This window comes from Camelina sativa, chromosome 12, assembly GCF_000633955.1.
Source record: "Camelina sativa cultivar DH55 chromosome 12, Cs, whole genome shotgun sequence".
In the NCBI taxonomy this organism is placed as follows: domain Eukaryota; kingdom Viridiplantae; phylum Streptophyta; class Magnoliopsida; order Brassicales; family Brassicaceae; genus Camelina; species Camelina sativa.
The window spans coordinates 6,862,890-6,877,864 of record NC_025696.1 but is presented as its reverse complement, the minus strand read 5'-3'; the positions used below and the strand labels follow the sequence as shown (position 1 = coordinate 6,877,864).

Here is a 14,975-nt window from a genome sequence, read left to right as displayed (position 1 = left end):
AACGCAAGTAAAATGATTATTTGTAAAGTGGAGGTGCGGGGAATCGAACCCCGTGCCTCTCGCATGCGAAGCGAGCGCTCTACCATATGAGCTACACCCCCTGTTTAATGTTAGTCAGTCTGTTAACATTCAAATTTAATAACTTTTTGTGACACTGATTAACAAATACATACATGATCCAAATGTATAACTGAGACAAGAGACCAAATATGTAAAATATAGGATTTAGTTACACTAGTTGCCAATCAAGGAATCATTAGGAGGATTGTTGATGTATGCATTTTTCTTAAAATCTATCAATTTATAAAAACTGTTCAAAAATTAAATTGAAATTCACATTGCTATCAAATTAATAATTATTAAAGATAAAGGTAAATTAATAGCTATTCAAATCATATAAAGTTTTAAAGATTTCCAATTATGTTAAGATTTTTTCTTAACAAGATTTCAACAAACCTTTTAAGAAGATATTTTAAAGCAAATCCTAAGCTTTTTTTTTTTCTACAAACAAACAAATCTTGAGCTTTTAAATGTCTTTAAGTTTATTTTAATCTAATATTAGAGAATTGATATTATACATATAGATTATTAACTTAAATGATAAATAGGAAAAAATAAACAGAAATCAGGAAAATTAGTAATTTGAGGAAAAGGAAAATTAAAAGAAATTTGGAATTCGAGAGGGAATTGTATCTTCTAGAACTTTCCATTTAACCCTATTTTGGTTTTCTCTATAAATACTTTCGCTCTTCTCCCATTGACGACACAAGAATCTCAATTCTACTGCTCTCGATTTTCAATTTCTACTACTTACATCAAAACCCTATAGCTTAAGAAATCAAACCAATGGCGATTATCTCTGAGATGGAGGAGGCGAAACCCATGGTACCTTTTACTGCAAGCTTTGATCCTTCAAACCCATTAGGGTTTTTGGAGAAAGCTCTCGACTTTATTGGGAAAGAGAGCAACTTTCTCAAGAAAGACACGGCTGAGAAGGAGATCTCTGCTGCTGTTAAGGCCGCGAAGGATAGGTTGAGGGAAGCGGAGAAGAAGAAGTTGGAGAAGGTGAGTGTGAAGCCCATGGAGGTTGAGAAGCCAAAGAAGGAGACTTTGAAGCCAACGGAATCCATGGAGGTCGAGAAGCCCAACAAGGAAAGCTTGGCTCTTTCGGAGCCAATGGAGCTTGAGAAGCCGAAGGAGGAGAAAAAAGAATCGGCTACGATTGGTAAGTCCTTCGTTTTGCTTTCTTGAATGTGGTAATTGATTGTGTTTGCCTCTGGTGATAAGTTTGGTTTAGGGTTATGATTGGGATAAGTTTGGTTTAGGGTAATCTTTGGTTCTGTTTTTTTTGTGTTTGGTTGAATTTGCTTATGATGAATTAGGATAGTTGAATGAATTAGTTTTGACTTGACACTTTCAACATTACAACCTGCTTCGTTGATTGATCTTGTAGAGACTAGGATGTTGGATAAAGTTTAGATTTTTACAGCTTTAGTCTCTGTTTCTGCAAAACTAACTTCGTATGTCCCTATTTTGATGCAGTTCCCAACAAAGGCAACGGGCTTGATTTCGAGAAATACTCATGGGGACAGAATCTACAAGAGGTCACGATCAACGTTCCAGTGCCAGCAGGCACTAAGTCACGGTTTGTGACCTGTGAAATCAAGAAGAACCGTATCAAAATTGGTTTCAAAGGGCAAGAACCAATCATTGATGGAGAGTTCTTCCATCCTGTCAAGCCTGATGACTGCTTCTGGAACATCGAGGATCAAAAGATGATAGCGGTGCTCTTGACAAAGCAAGACCAGATGGAGTGGTGGAAGTATTGTGTCAAAGGTGAACCTGAGATTGACACTCAGAAAGTTGAACCAGAGAGCAGCAAATTGGGTGATCTCGACCCTGAAACTCGTGCAACCGTTGAGAAGATGATGGTAAGCTAATCTGTTTCTTTTTCTTCTTGACTAGTTCTTTGTGTTAGATTTTTTAAGGTTGCAAGACTGACTCAGAGTTTCTTTTTTTTTTCTTGTGCAGTTTGATCAAAGGCAGAAGCAGATGGGACTACCAACGAGTGATGAGATGGAGAAGCAAGATATGCTCAAGAAGTTCATGGCTCAGAATCCTAATATGGACTTCTCTAATGCAAAGTTTAACTGATTGCGTCATTCAACTCTTCTTTTCTTAAGCCAGCTTTGTTATGGCCTCAAGATATATGAAATCTCCCCCTTTTGCTTATTTCAAGACAGTTGTTGATTCGTTAAATATAACATTCTTGAGACTTGATCTGGTTTTTGCTTAATGTCATGATGTTTTCATATTAAGTTAACAACTTGAATCTAGAATTCTTCTCTCTGGTTTTGACGCTTTACTTACAATCTCTCCTTTTTCACTCATATAGTCATATCTAATAAATTGATTCATTAAACAAAATCATAATTTCTAATTGGTTAAATGTACATGTCTAAGTGAAATCGACCATTATGCGCATTACTTCTATAGTTTATATGAGAGCAAAAAGTTGATTTCACGAGTATCAAACGGTAGAATCTCCGGTGAGATGTATCTGGTGCGTGGAATACTGGAATATTCTTGTTGTGGTACGGACTTGGTTGTTTTTAATGTGAGTTAGATTTGATGAACACTGGTCACACGTGGTCCTTGTCCCATAGACATATAATTCTCAATGATATAAAAGAGACAACACAGTAGACCCACATTTTCTTCTTTAATTTTTTTATACCAGATTATAATCTAACTTTAGATCTTTGATGTGTTATTCTTTAGTTAGCTGTATACATCGATCTACAACAATATCCTTACAAATATCAAAAACGTGGTGGAGTGTCTTTAGCACTTATAAGCTTTTCTGAACAGTTTACTATATTAAACCATTGTGGTTACATTTTAGTATTTTACAGATATTTTTCTATTGCCATTAATTTTATACCATCAGGGCATCTCCAACCCATCTCTATATTTGCTTTTTAACTCATCTATATTTCTACCTCTATAATAGAGATCTCTATTTTTTCCTCTATATATAGAGGAATTCTATTTTTTCCTCTATAATAGAGTTGAACTTTTTTATTTATAAAATAGTCCTTGAACTTTTAACACTTTTATATTTATGATCAAAATAAATAAATTATATATTTAATGGTCCTTAAACTTTTAACACTTTTATTATTTTATATGATGCAATGTATTTCTTTTAATAAATGTGATATTTAAATAATATTTATGAATGTTAAAAATTTAAATAATGTCATAATTTTATGAAAGTTTCACAAATACTAAAATAAATGGGTTAGTTTGCAATTTTTATAAGTAAAAGGTATTAATAATAAAATAAAAAAGGAATCTCTACGAAATATTCTTTTTTAGAGGAAAAAATAAAGGTATCCATTGGAGCAAAAGTCACCTCTACTATAGAGTTCCTCTATTTTAGAGGTAAAAATAGGGAAAACTATTGGAGATGGTCTTATAAAACTGCTAAAATCAAGTATTTTCGTAAGTCCATCCATGAGAAGAGTGTTCGAGCTAAGCTTGGAAGCAACCCGGCCAATTAGTTTTGTGCGCGTGCGTGTACACATAGTAGTAGGACACCCTCTCTGATTGGCGCCGCCATGCGCATTGGCAAATTAAATAACAAGATATCCAATCAAAGGAGGTATCACAAAAGCCAAAAGGTTCCACAATCTATTTAAGTGTACAATATATAGAGAGATAGCCAATTTGATAGGAAATGTAAATGTTGGAGAAAAAAAACAATGCATTCATGACCAAACATATTGGGGGCTTAGACTATAGAAAGCCACATATAAAACAAAACAAAAATAAGTCCACTTGCGCAACAATAACAGTTGAGTTTTTAAACATAAAATAAAAATGCAAACACACACATAGAAATAAACTATAGCCGAAATGAAATATTCGGTACTTTAAATCAAATGTCCATTTTATTTTCTGTGTGAGAAAATATAATAGAATTGTCATGAAATTTGGACCACCCGTGGATTTACGTCAATTCTCATTTCCAAATTCATGTAACGACACTAAACAATTGTTGGTCCCCAACCTTTGTGTTAATATTTCACGTGTTACAAGTAGAAAACTATAAGAGTGAATCCAAAACAAAATTGTTGAGGCGAGAACATAAACCAATCATAGATGAAATCGTATCAAACAAGAACATAAGAAAACATAATTTGATAAATTGAAGAATGAAGAGTAAACCATAAGAAAAAAACAAGATGAATGTGCACAAAAGAATTTTACGGGAGTTTTGATCTAAAATGAGTTTACGTCTTGGCCATCTCGTCCTCTATAAATCTATCAATGTTTCAGAGAGAATCCGTCGTCCTCACACTTATAACGACGATGCACACATTCATATACGTACCTTAACCAGTTGACCGAACTTAAACCCATGGTCCAACAACCTTGTTCACCATTGTGAGACACTGAGACTAAACCCACAAGCTAGAGTTTATACTTCATAAGAAATAGATGGAACTTATAACTATTGAACAAGGTTAAGAGTTTTTAAAAATTTGTAAGGAGAAGAAAAGCATAAGAAAAAACGTGTTTTGAACGTTAAGTTAGATAGAGTTATCTAGTGAACAACTTAAAGACTAGTTAGTTCACCAAAAACAAATTATACTTTTCGTACGGAACCCATTTCTGAAAATTTTCACATGTCAGTTTTGTCATATATATCCTCAAAACTCATATTTAAATTCTTGAAAAAAAAAATGAAAAAGAAAAAAGGACATCACGGGACCTCACTTCTTGGTCATTAAGGCTTAAAAAGCAGATCAGAGAATTGATTGATTATACGAATTTGGTTACAAAGTACAACCAGAATGTATTCTATGAACGAATTAATTGTTTCCATTATTTAAAGATTCATCATGCATGTATCATCATCAGTCAGAGAGACTCAGAAGTTATTAATCTCGAGATTTATTGGTGTGAAGAAATATATCATTATAGACTCACGACGTTAGGAGTGACCCACACTAAAACAAGTGCTTGCCTCTGTGTAGATTTCTACACTCTACAGTCGGTCATCTACTATACTACTTGCTTAATGCTAGTACTACTATCTTGTCTAGTTCGAACTGATTATTTAACAAAAGCAAAACTGTTTTGTCATCTAATCCCAACAAATTTTGTTCTTACATACTAATTAACCACTGCTTGTTACAACAACTTTTACAATGTGAAAGGAAACGTTACATGAAACAACTGTTATGATTCATGAACCTTTTTTTATACTTACGATGTGTCCTTTAAATAGTATTTTTTTCCAAACTGCACAAGTTAAAAAATGTTAATGAGTGATTCCTTTAGAGAAATTATATATTTATATGTAATCTAACTAGTACATTTCAATTATTGATCATCCTTCTAATTCAATTTTCACTAAAACTTTAGATTGGAGTTCAACAGACGGAGTTACCGATTCCAGATTTTTAAAGATATAAAACAGAAAAGTTTAAAAGTTGTGCATAGCCTAAGAAATATCTATCTTGAAATAGTTAGGGGTTACATTTTGTATATTCTTTACTGAATTTAATTTTTGTTATTTTTTTGCCTCTTTCATGCTAAACATTTATTTCTATACCAAAATATTTTAAAGAAAGTAAAATCTATAAATGGGATTCAGTGCACCAATAATTTTACTTATTACACATAAAAAGATTTCATTATCAGCCCTCTCAACATCACAATAGGGGCACACAGGCAAGAGGAGGAGGGGCCAAAGTACAGAACTTTTCCTTCAGGGTATGCTCCAAATTCCCAACTTGGCCTCTCTTTTTCATTCTTTTGGGTTTTTTGTGTTCACTCTCCTCTGCTTAATACTCAATTTCTACTTTCAGGAAACAAAAAAAATCTTCTAATCATCAAAGAGCAAAGAGAGGAGTATAAAGAAACGAAGAAAATGTATGCTGAAACTGGGATACCTTTCCGATTCATGCAGAGTTCTTCTCCTGAGATTCACCAGTTTGATGACCTCTTCAAACCCTACAAGCTCTCTGATGAAATGGTTTGTCTTTTTTTTGTTTTGTCACTGCATTTGATTTTGAAATTGAACTTCTGGTTTTTGGGTTCCTTGTCTCTGTTGTGCTTGATCTTTGATGAAATTGAGTTAAAGTTTCTACCTTTCGTTGGTTAATGAAGATAATTTGGAGTGTGATTTAGATGGAAAACACTGATTAGTAGGTAAAGTTTTGTTCTTTTTAAGTTTTTGTGGTAACTTTGATGCGATCTTTTTTGCTGAGCTCAAATCTGTTTTTGGCTTCTAAAAATTGAGTCTTTCTGGGAAGATGAAAAGATGGAATCTTCTTCTGCTGATGCTTTGATAGAACAAACAAAAAAAAACCTTGGTTTTGAGAAAAAGGAAACTTAAAGAAGACTTTTTTTTTCATGGGGTTTGAGATATTGGGGATCACACTTTTCTCTTTATACAAAGCTGGACTTGGAACTATATAAGCTTACCTTACAAGATTGACAGCAAATTTTGTGTGTTTTCGACCATCAGATTCCGTGTTCTTTCGGACTTCTGTTTTGTTTTTGTCTTTTACATGTTCTGATGTTGATTCATTGCCTTATTTCTTTACAATCAAACTCCTCTACGGCTGTAACGAAGAAGAAAAATTCCCTTTTCTCTTACCCTTTTTAAACGATTACAATACTAAAGAGATATGTATGTGTTTGTGTATAAAACCAAAGAAAACTCACTGTTTTTTAGTCTAGTTTTGAGTTGTGATCTTGGTTTTAATTCTCTCTTGTACTGTTTTGCTCATTCTTCTTATGGTTGTTGTGAAGCAGAACAATCTTGTTGAGGCATGTGAGTATGATTTTGGAGAAGAGAGTGACCTATTCAAAGCCCCTGAGCCGATCATTGAAGAACCAATGCTAGTTGTTGATCCTCTCTCTCAAGAGCTTGTTGAACTCAGTGATCTCGGGTCGTTGCAGAGTGACCAGCAGCTTATAGACAAGGCTTTCTACGACTGTGAGCAGGAACTTCTGGTGAAATCAGCTATGGAGTCTCCACTGTCCGAGGTGTTAGACATCAAGAACATCTCTTTAGTGGCTAAAATGGACAATGTTGCGGAGAGTAGTAGTGTAGTCGTCTCTGATGTCCTAATTCCGAAGAGCGTGAGCTCCGGGAACCTGAACTCAATAGATGTGGCACATCACGAGGATGCAGTGATTCAGAGCTTCCCTCATTTCCCTCCAGGTGATTATGGAATGAGAAGAGCCTATAGCGATAGCGATATTCAGGTTCGATCTGAAATTACTAACACTACTCTTTTTGAACAGTTTACTTCAAATTATATACAAGTGTCTGCAAGAATTTGGGATGTGCTATTTCTTATGATGGTGGTGGCAAAAGATGTCCTGTATATATGTTCATCACCTGTGGATGTTTTGCTTTATGACAGACACTGGGTACTAAAACTGTGCGTCCTGTTCAGTCTCAGTTGGATCGAATAATCATAAGTTGCACCTCTGAGGACCGCCGTGAGAAGCTTTCTCGATACAGGAACAAGAAAAGCAGGCGAAATTTCGGGCGTAAAATCAAGGTAAAGGCCTGAAACAATGCTTTAAGGTTTAGGAAATATATAATACAATCTCGGTTCTGTTTTGTTGGAAGCTGAGTTTTTGGGTTGTTTTTTTGGTATGGTGGCAGTATGCTTGCAGGAAGGCTCTTGCAGACAGTCAACCAAGAATCCGAGGAAGGTTTGCAAAAACAGAGGAGATGCAGAAATGAGGATTAGTTAGGTCCTAAAGATGAGTGAGAAGAATAGTTTGATGCAGTGTTAAAAAAAATATGAGCCCCACCCACCTCTCGTGTTTTGTATATACAATATGGGTTTGCCTGAATAAGCCTAAGGAGTAAGGATTAGGAAAACAAGTTGTAGTAAGTTACTCATGTGATATCCTTTAAATATATTAGATCTTGTGAATTTCGCCGCCGTCTCTAAATTTAGAAGCTGTTTGACATTCCTCTCTAATGGTTTCACCGTATACATTCTTAGCTTCCCAACAGTTAGCCTTTTGACCATTTTCAAAAATGTGAAAAAATTGAGTAGTCAGCCAAACATTGACATCTCTCAAATATATATTTCCCAGTTGTGTAATGTGTGTGGTTGTCCAATGCATATAATAAAACCAAGTGATCAGGTTAAGATACTTTATAAGTTATACTAGAACACGAAGCTGAAGTCAATCGCATAGTTAAGATGATATTTTGATCAATCGGAAAGTGAACTTTTTCAATAATCTTTGTTTTTGCAACCCTTCTTGAATAATATATGCACTTTATATAAATGCTTTGCGATGAAGACCCAAGAATATGTATTGGGAGCCAAGAATCAGCCCAAACCTTAAATTACCCCATTGAGAAATAATCCAAAACCTTGTTTAAATACCATATCACAGAACTTATGTTTACTGGTAAACATATCAAATCAACGAAGATGATTGGGAGGGTTTTCTTTTTTTTTTTAAGAAAAAAAAACACACAGAAGTTCTCGGTTTGTTCTAAACCGGGAAAAAAACACACCAGACAATTTGGATTATTACGTAAATACCCCTTATAAGAGTTGTGAAAAAATTGGTGGGAAACTTTTCAATCTCTAATTTTTTGTTTGGTTTCTTTTCCATTTTGTAGCTGTGTTTCTTCCATCAACCTCACTCACCGGTGCATAAACTAAGCAGAACAGAGAACAAAATAATTTTTACATGAGTGTAAAAGGAGCGTTTCATGGATCGAAAGTTTTGCTTATATATATCTTCGAATTTTTTTGTTGGTAGTGGTTGTAATCATACTAAAAAACCCAAAACGTAAGAAGTACATAATAACACTGTCGTAGCCGTACTATGTAACTTCCATTACAGCTCCCAAATATCTTTGAATTGGCACCTCACGAAAAAAAAAAAATACAGCAATCTGATTTTGATACTATCAAATTAAGAATAACAACTAATAAAAAAACACGATCTTTGAATTGGTTTTTGAGAAGACAAAGAAACGAGGAAGAAGAAGAAGAATGAAAAAAAAAAGCGTGGGGGGATGCTGCGCAGGTTAGCTTAACCACAGTATAATGTGCACATAATTCATTCAGTCACGCTATTCAGAAGGGTGTGACGCCGATCAAAACGACACCCACTTCTTCTGCGTCTTCTCTCTCTCTCTCTCTCTTCATCTCTGTCTCACGCCTTTCTCTCTCTAAAAATCTCTTTTTTTCTTTACACAGAACAATTAAAAAAAAAATCCGAAATTTTCAATCTTTCGATTTCAGAACAATCCTTCACAACATTTCTTCCTGTTTCATCATCCAAATCATAAGAAAGGACGCATTTTTATTTTTAAAAATTGGGTTTTTTTTCTTCTTCTGGATATAGAGAGCGAGAGAAGTTAGGAACAGATCTCTCTCTCTCTCTCTCTCTCTCTCTCTCTCTCTCTCTCTCTCTCTCTCACTTTCTCGTTCTGCTCTCTCATTCGTGCCAAACGTCTCTCTTCTTCCATTTTTTTTTTAAAGCTCAGCTTTCCTTGTTTGATACGACTGGTTTGCGATTTTCAGTTCTGGGTCAGAGACGACGGACGACTTCTCTTCGTCTTTGAGCATCGGAATTGGGGTCTAGGTTAGGGTTTGCTACCAATTTGGGATTTTGGAAATGTTTTAGTTACTGATACTCTAATTTGGGTTCTGTGGATTTTTTTTAGTTAAGAGATTATGATTATCAAACGGAAATTTAAAACCCAGATACCGAGTTTGAAACGGTGCAAACTCGGTAACTCGTCGAACGAGTCCAGGAAGAAGAGAAAGACCAACTTGGGAGGTGGAGGTGGTCACTACTACCCTCTCAATCTTCTCGGAGAAATCGCCGCCGGGATTGTTCCTGGTGCAGTCTCTGCTTCATGGTGCTCTGAAATTAAACCTGTTGAGGTACAAGAAGAGTCGTCAATGTCGACGAGAAGAAGATCAGAAGATTCCGGCTCTGTGAGGGATCCTCCTCCGGCTGAAGTCTCTCGCCCACCGCTTGTTCGGACATCTAGGGGAAGGATTCAGGTGCTTCCTTCTCGATTCAATGATTCGGTGCTCGAGAATTGGAGAAAAGATAGCAAAAGTGATTGTGATGATTTGGAGGAAGACGTAGTAGAGTGCAGGAATGATAAAGTTAGTAGCTTTCGGGGTTCTAAAGTTGGTAATTTGAAAAACAAGCAGCTTGATAGGAGCCGTAAGTATAACAGTGCATTGTATAAAGAAACAATGTTTCACAAGGAACGTGGTGAGGCTCGTGTTGACAGACCGAGGGAAGATGATGACAAGAAGATTATGAAGAAAGATGGTTCTTATGGGCCAGAGAACTTTTATTCAGGAGACTTAGTTTGGGCTAAATCTGGGAAAAAGGAACCGTTTTGGCCGGCTATTGTTATTGATCCAATGACTCAAGCACCCGAGCTTGTTTTGCGTTCTTGTATACCCGATGCTGCCTGTGTTGTCTTCTTTGGTCACTCTGGGAACGAGAATGAAAGGGTACGGAGAGACAAATTAAATAGATTTCCAAATATGGATCTTGCCTTGTTTTGAGTTTTTTTATTTATTTCTGACTGTTGGTTTAATGTAAGCAGGACTATGCATGGGTGAGGAGAGGGATGATCTTCCCTTTTGTGGACTATGTTGCCAGGTGGGTCTCTTGAATTATCAGAAGAAGATTGTCTTAAATGTGGATTAGTGCTTAATAGATACTTATTCAGGTTCCAGGAACAGTCTGAACTGCAAGGGTGCAACCCTCGAAATTTTCAGATGGCACTGGAGGAAGCATTTTTGGCAGATCAGGGATTCACGGAGAAGTTGATGCATGATATTCACTTGGCTGCTGGTAACCCTGCTTTTGACGATTCTTTCTACGGATGGATTCAAGAGACCGCCGTCCCAAATCAGGATCTCGGTAAAAATGCTCCAAGCCAGGCAAGTTTCTCTGTCTGTGAGTTCGTTGTTCAGGGGGATCATTTTTATTGTTAACATGTACATTGGTTGGTTTTGTTCTAGTTCCCAAAAGGCTGCGCAGATTTTAATTCCATACCTATTGGTCAACTTTTATATGGCTGTCTATCTTATATCCTTTTGTGGAAATTACCTACAATTTGGGCAACGTATCTAATTAACTTATGTTTTGCAGAGGCTGTTAAAAAAGTACGGAAATCCACTGGAATGTGTAGGATGTGGAACGATCATTTCTTTTGAGATGGCAAAAAAAATTAAATCTGGAGATAAATTGTTGTGTAAACCATGTTCAAGGGTATGTAGGATCCCTGTTCTGTGACTATGCTTAGTTTAGTTGTAAGTGATGCAGAAATGGTTGCAACGTGTAAGCCTATTTTCGTTGTTGTTGCAGTTGATAAAATCAAAACACATTTGTGGTATATGTAAGAAGATAAGGAATCATTTGGACCGTCAAATCTGGGTATGAAATGAAAAATATTAGGTTCTATAGTGGTGTAGCTTCAGGTTTTGCTTGTTTTCTGTTTTGACTTTTGATATCTGTGTTGTAAATTAGGTGCGCTGTGATGGTTGTAAAGTCTGGGTACACGGAGAGTGTGACCAAATATCAGATAAGCATCTAAAGGTATGTTAATTTTTTATTTCATCAAGGCTACCCTATTCTCATCTGTTTGCGTGTGTTGAGATCAAGCTCATTTTGTGGTCTGAAGGATTTGGGGGAAACAGATTACTACTGTCGTACTTGCAGAGCTAAATTTAACTTTGAACTATCAGATTCAGAAAATCAAAACTCAAAGTCAAAGTAAGCCTCGTTTTCTTAACTTTTGTTATTGTTTTAGCAACAACTGCCTTTTGATTGCCAAATGTCTAAATTTGGGAGTTTTCTGGTACAGACTTAGCAAAGGCGATGGTCAGATGGTTCTTCCTGACAAGGTTACTGTTGTATGCGCTGGAGTAGAAGGAATTTATTTCCCGAGGCTCCATTTGTAAGCAGATACCATTTTATCTTTTCCTTACATCCCTACAAGTTCTCGCCTTGGGTTATTTTTTAAAACTTTATTCAAAGCAAGAAACTTTAGAGATTGCAGTTTACTTTCGCTAGATGTTCAGGTCTCTTTGATGAATGAATTTCAGAGTGTCTTACTCCATGTTGTTTATTTACAGAGTGGTGTGTAAGTGTGGCTCCTGTGGGCCTAAAAGGAAAGCACTTAGTGAATGGGAAAGGCATACCGGATCAAAGTCAAAAAATTGGAAGACCAGTGTGAAAGTCAAAAGCTCGAAGCTGTCACTAGAAGAATGGGTTTGTACATTTACTCTTATGGTTTCTTTCAGTGATATTGGCTTCTTACTTCTGAGTTGTATCTGACTTACTTAAAAGTAAACTGACACCATTTCCTTACTCCGCAGATGCTGAATTTAGCAGAGTTACATGCAAATGCTACAGCAGCTAAAGTTCCTAAACGACCCTCCATAAAGCAGAGAAAGCAGAGATTACTTGCTTTTCTAGCAGGTATGAAAGGAAATGAAATCTTGTTAACATGTTGCAAAGTTTCAAGTACTAATCTGATGTATGTTGGAATTTCCTTTCATTGTTGACAGAGACATATGAGCCGGTCAATGCGAAGTGGACAACAGAACGATGTGCAGTTTGCAGATGGGTTGAAGATTGGGACTACAACAAGATTATTATCTGCAACAGGTACTGTTTATTCTTTATTTACTCTGAACTCTGAAGTCTTTTTGGAAACATTTACTTAATGGAACTTGTATTTATAATAATATTTCTGCGTCCAATCTTTGACTCACATGGACTGTGTAAGATAGATTTTTTTACAATTACAGTAGATGAGATATTCAGCCAGAGGTTACCATTTTAGCTTTCATGTAATACCCTTTTGGCAAACAGAAGATGGATATGTTCCATGGAGTACTTAAAGGCGACTTTTGAAACATCATCTGTTATCATTATTAATCAGCAACTTAAGATGTTTCTTTCTTTCTCAATTTTTCTCGTCAGATGCCAAATAGCAGTGCATCAGGAATGCTATGGCGCTAGACATGTTCGTGATTTCACCTCATGGGTCTGTAAAGCATGCGAGAAACCAGATATTAAGCGGGAGTGCTGCCTCTGCCCTGTAAAAGGTAGGCCTTTTGATTTTGTATTTGACATGGTATTAGCTTCACCGTCTGAGTTAAAATGCTACAACTAGTTAAAAGTTTCCTCTCTGAAAGTATTGCTTTCCTTGTGGCTCGTTCACATATTTCCTTCAAAGATGGCTTCACAAAGTATATTCAACTACCTATTTCCCTGACAAGATATAGTCTTTATCGAACATATGGTAACAATGTGTATGGCTCGACGTCGTTTTCAATGATGATAGGAGGTGCATTGAAGCCAACTGATGTGGAAACGTTGTGGGTTCATGTGACGTGTGCTTGGTTTCAGCCTGAAGTATGTTTTGCAAGTGAAGAAAAAATGGAACCAGCTGTTGGGATATTGAGTATTCCATCAAGTAATTTTGTGAAGGTTAGTTTTATTGTAACTGTGTTTTATTTCAGATGCACTCGAAAGTACTGTTCACTAATGCCTGTGAACAAAGCTAAAATTCAAAAATCTTCTGTGTTTTGATGGATTTCAGATATGTGTAATATGCAAACAAATACACGGCTCGTGTACTCAGTGTTGCAAGTGTTCCACATATTATCACGCCATGTGTGCCTCCCGAGCTGGTTATAGAATGGAGGTATGCTCACTGTATCTAGAACCATCTTTGCTGTTATTGTGGAGGTTTCAGATAGACAATGTGTTTTGCCTCTTCAACTTTTTAAGGACTTAGTGTTCTGTTCTTTGCAATATAATGTTTTACTCGTTTTAAATAGACATATTTTCATGCTATATGTATGTAGTTGCACTGCTTGGAGAAAAATGGTCGGCAGATAACAAAGATGGTGTCCTATTGTGCTTATCACAGGTAAATTCCCCTAATTCTCTTTCAAGAAGCGTTGGATGTTAGGTTCTGAGTTATCTTTTGTATTTTTCTTTGGTGTGTAGGTCTCCAAACCCAGATAATGGCTTAATTATACAAACTCCTTCACGGGTCTTCTCTGCAAAAAGTGTTGTCCAAAACAAGAAGAAAGGCGGTTCCCGGCTTATTTCAGCAATCAGAGAAGACGATGAAGAGTCACCCACAGAGGATACCGTTACATGTGATCCATTTTCTGCTGCTCGTTGTCGAGTATTTAAAAGAAAGACTAATAGCAAGAAGGTATTATTTTGGGTGTTAATCCTCAAAAAGTCTGTATCTTCCATTGCCCATCCCTTTGTCTACTAGGCTGATCTTGGTTTTTGCAGAGGAGTGAAGAAGAAGCAATCCCTCACCACACAAGGGGACCACACCACCATCCATCAGCAGCAATCCAAACTCTAAATACATTGAGGGTAAGAAAGTTTCCATGCAGTAGTCCTACTCCGTTTCTCTAACTATTGTCTTGGATCTGACAGTTTTGGGTTGTATTACGTGTAGCATGTGCCGGAAGAACCCAAATCGTTTTCTTCTTTCAGGGAACGACTTCACCACTTGCAGGCAAGCATTCTCTGATGTTTGAAAGCGATTGCAGGTTTTCATCTTTTGGTATTGTCAAATCTAACAAGTAATATTTCACTCGACAGAGGACAGAAATGGACCGTGTCTGCTTTGGGCGATCTGGAATACATGGATGGGGTCTATTCGCAAGAAGAAATATCCAAGAAGGAGAAATGGTTCGAAGGCGCACCCATTTGTGAATTTTGGTTTTGTCTATTTGGGATGAGAGGAGTGTTTGACTGTTGAGAGATGCTATTGTATTTCAGGTTCTTGAGTACAGAGGGGAACAGGTGAGAGGTAGCATTGCAGACTTGAGAGAAGCACGGTATCGTAGAGTAGGGAAGGATTGCTATGTGAGTTGAAATAGTTT

At 36.4% G+C, this 14,975-nt stretch overlaps 3 protein-coding genes and 1 non-coding gene across 8 annotated transcripts in view; 3 read left to right on the top strand and 1 right to left on the bottom strand.

Moving 5' to 3' along the window:
* TRNAA-CGC lies at nt 29-101 on the bottom strand. Its single transcript has one exon. It is a non-coding gene; the product is annotated as a tRNA-Ala (tRNA).
* On the top strand, nt 768-2,318 carry LOC104730577 (protein BOBBER 2-like). Its single transcript, XM_010449764.1, has 3 exons — nt 768-1,225; nt 1,543-1,931; nt 2,032-2,318. The coding sequence occupies exons 1-3, from the start codon at nt 847-849 to the stop codon at nt 2,152-2,154; spliced, it is 891 nt and encodes a 296-aa protein (XP_010448066.1). The 5' UTR covers nt 768-846; the 3' UTR covers nt 2,155-2,318.
* LOC104730576 lies at nt 5,685-7,983 on the top strand. 4 transcript variants are annotated; one of them, XM_010449763.2, is made up of 5 exons: nt 5,685-5,787; nt 5,883-6,049; nt 6,835-7,290; nt 7,485-7,592; nt 7,700-7,983. In XM_010449763.2, exons 2-5 carry the CDS (start codon nt 5,945-5,947, stop codon nt 7,778-7,780), a joined length of 750 nt encoding a protein of 249 aa, XP_010448065.1. In that variant the 5' UTR covers nt 5,685-5,787; nt 5,883-5,944; the 3' UTR covers nt 7,781-7,983. The 4 variants fall into 4 exon arrangements, with proteins under 4 accessions (XP_010448065.1, XP_010448064.1, XP_019088917.1 ...); XM_010449762.2 differs by having other exon boundaries at nt 7,452-7,592; XM_019233372.1 differs by having other exon boundaries at nt 5,688-6,049; nt 7,452-7,592.
* LOC104730574 (histone-lysine N-methyltransferase ATX4-like) overlaps nt 9,135-14,975 on the top strand; it is an 8,524-nt gene continuing 2,683 nt past the window's right edge. Inside the window, exons 1-21 of one of the 2 annotated variants that reach the window (XM_019233318.1) lie at nt 9,135-9,657; nt 9,740-10,553; nt 10,649-10,704; nt 10,775-10,988; nt 11,200-11,319; nt 11,416-11,484; nt 11,578-11,646; nt 11,732-11,823; nt 11,915-12,007; nt 12,186-12,321; nt 12,429-12,531; nt 12,621-12,720; nt 13,039-13,163; nt 13,403-13,548; nt 13,661-13,765; nt 13,929-13,993; nt 14,074-14,287; nt 14,374-14,460; nt 14,546-14,605; nt 14,692-14,781; nt 14,872-14,958. In XM_019233318.1, the coding sequence (XP_019088863.1) occupies nt 9,750-10,553; nt 10,649-10,704; nt 10,775-10,988; nt 11,200-11,319; nt 11,416-11,484; nt 11,578-11,646; nt 11,732-11,823; nt 11,915-12,007; nt 12,186-12,321; nt 12,429-12,531; nt 12,621-12,720; nt 13,039-13,163; nt 13,403-13,548; nt 13,661-13,765; nt 13,929-13,993; nt 14,074-14,287; nt 14,374-14,460; nt 14,546-14,605; nt 14,692-14,781; nt 14,872-14,958 (2,835 nt within the window). In that variant the 5' untranslated portion in view covers nt 9,135-9,657; nt 9,740-9,749. Of the gene's footprint in view, nt 10,554-10,648; nt 10,705-10,774; nt 10,989-11,199; nt 11,320-11,415; nt 11,485-11,577; nt 11,647-11,731; nt 11,824-11,914; nt 12,008-12,185; nt 12,322-12,428; nt 12,532-12,620; nt 12,721-13,038; nt 13,164-13,402; nt 13,549-13,660; nt 13,766-13,928; nt 13,994-14,073; nt 14,288-14,373; nt 14,461-14,545; nt 14,606-14,691; nt 14,782-14,871; nt 14,959-14,975 lie in introns of both variants that reach the window. The other variant, XM_010449760.2, reaches the window with a different exon arrangement.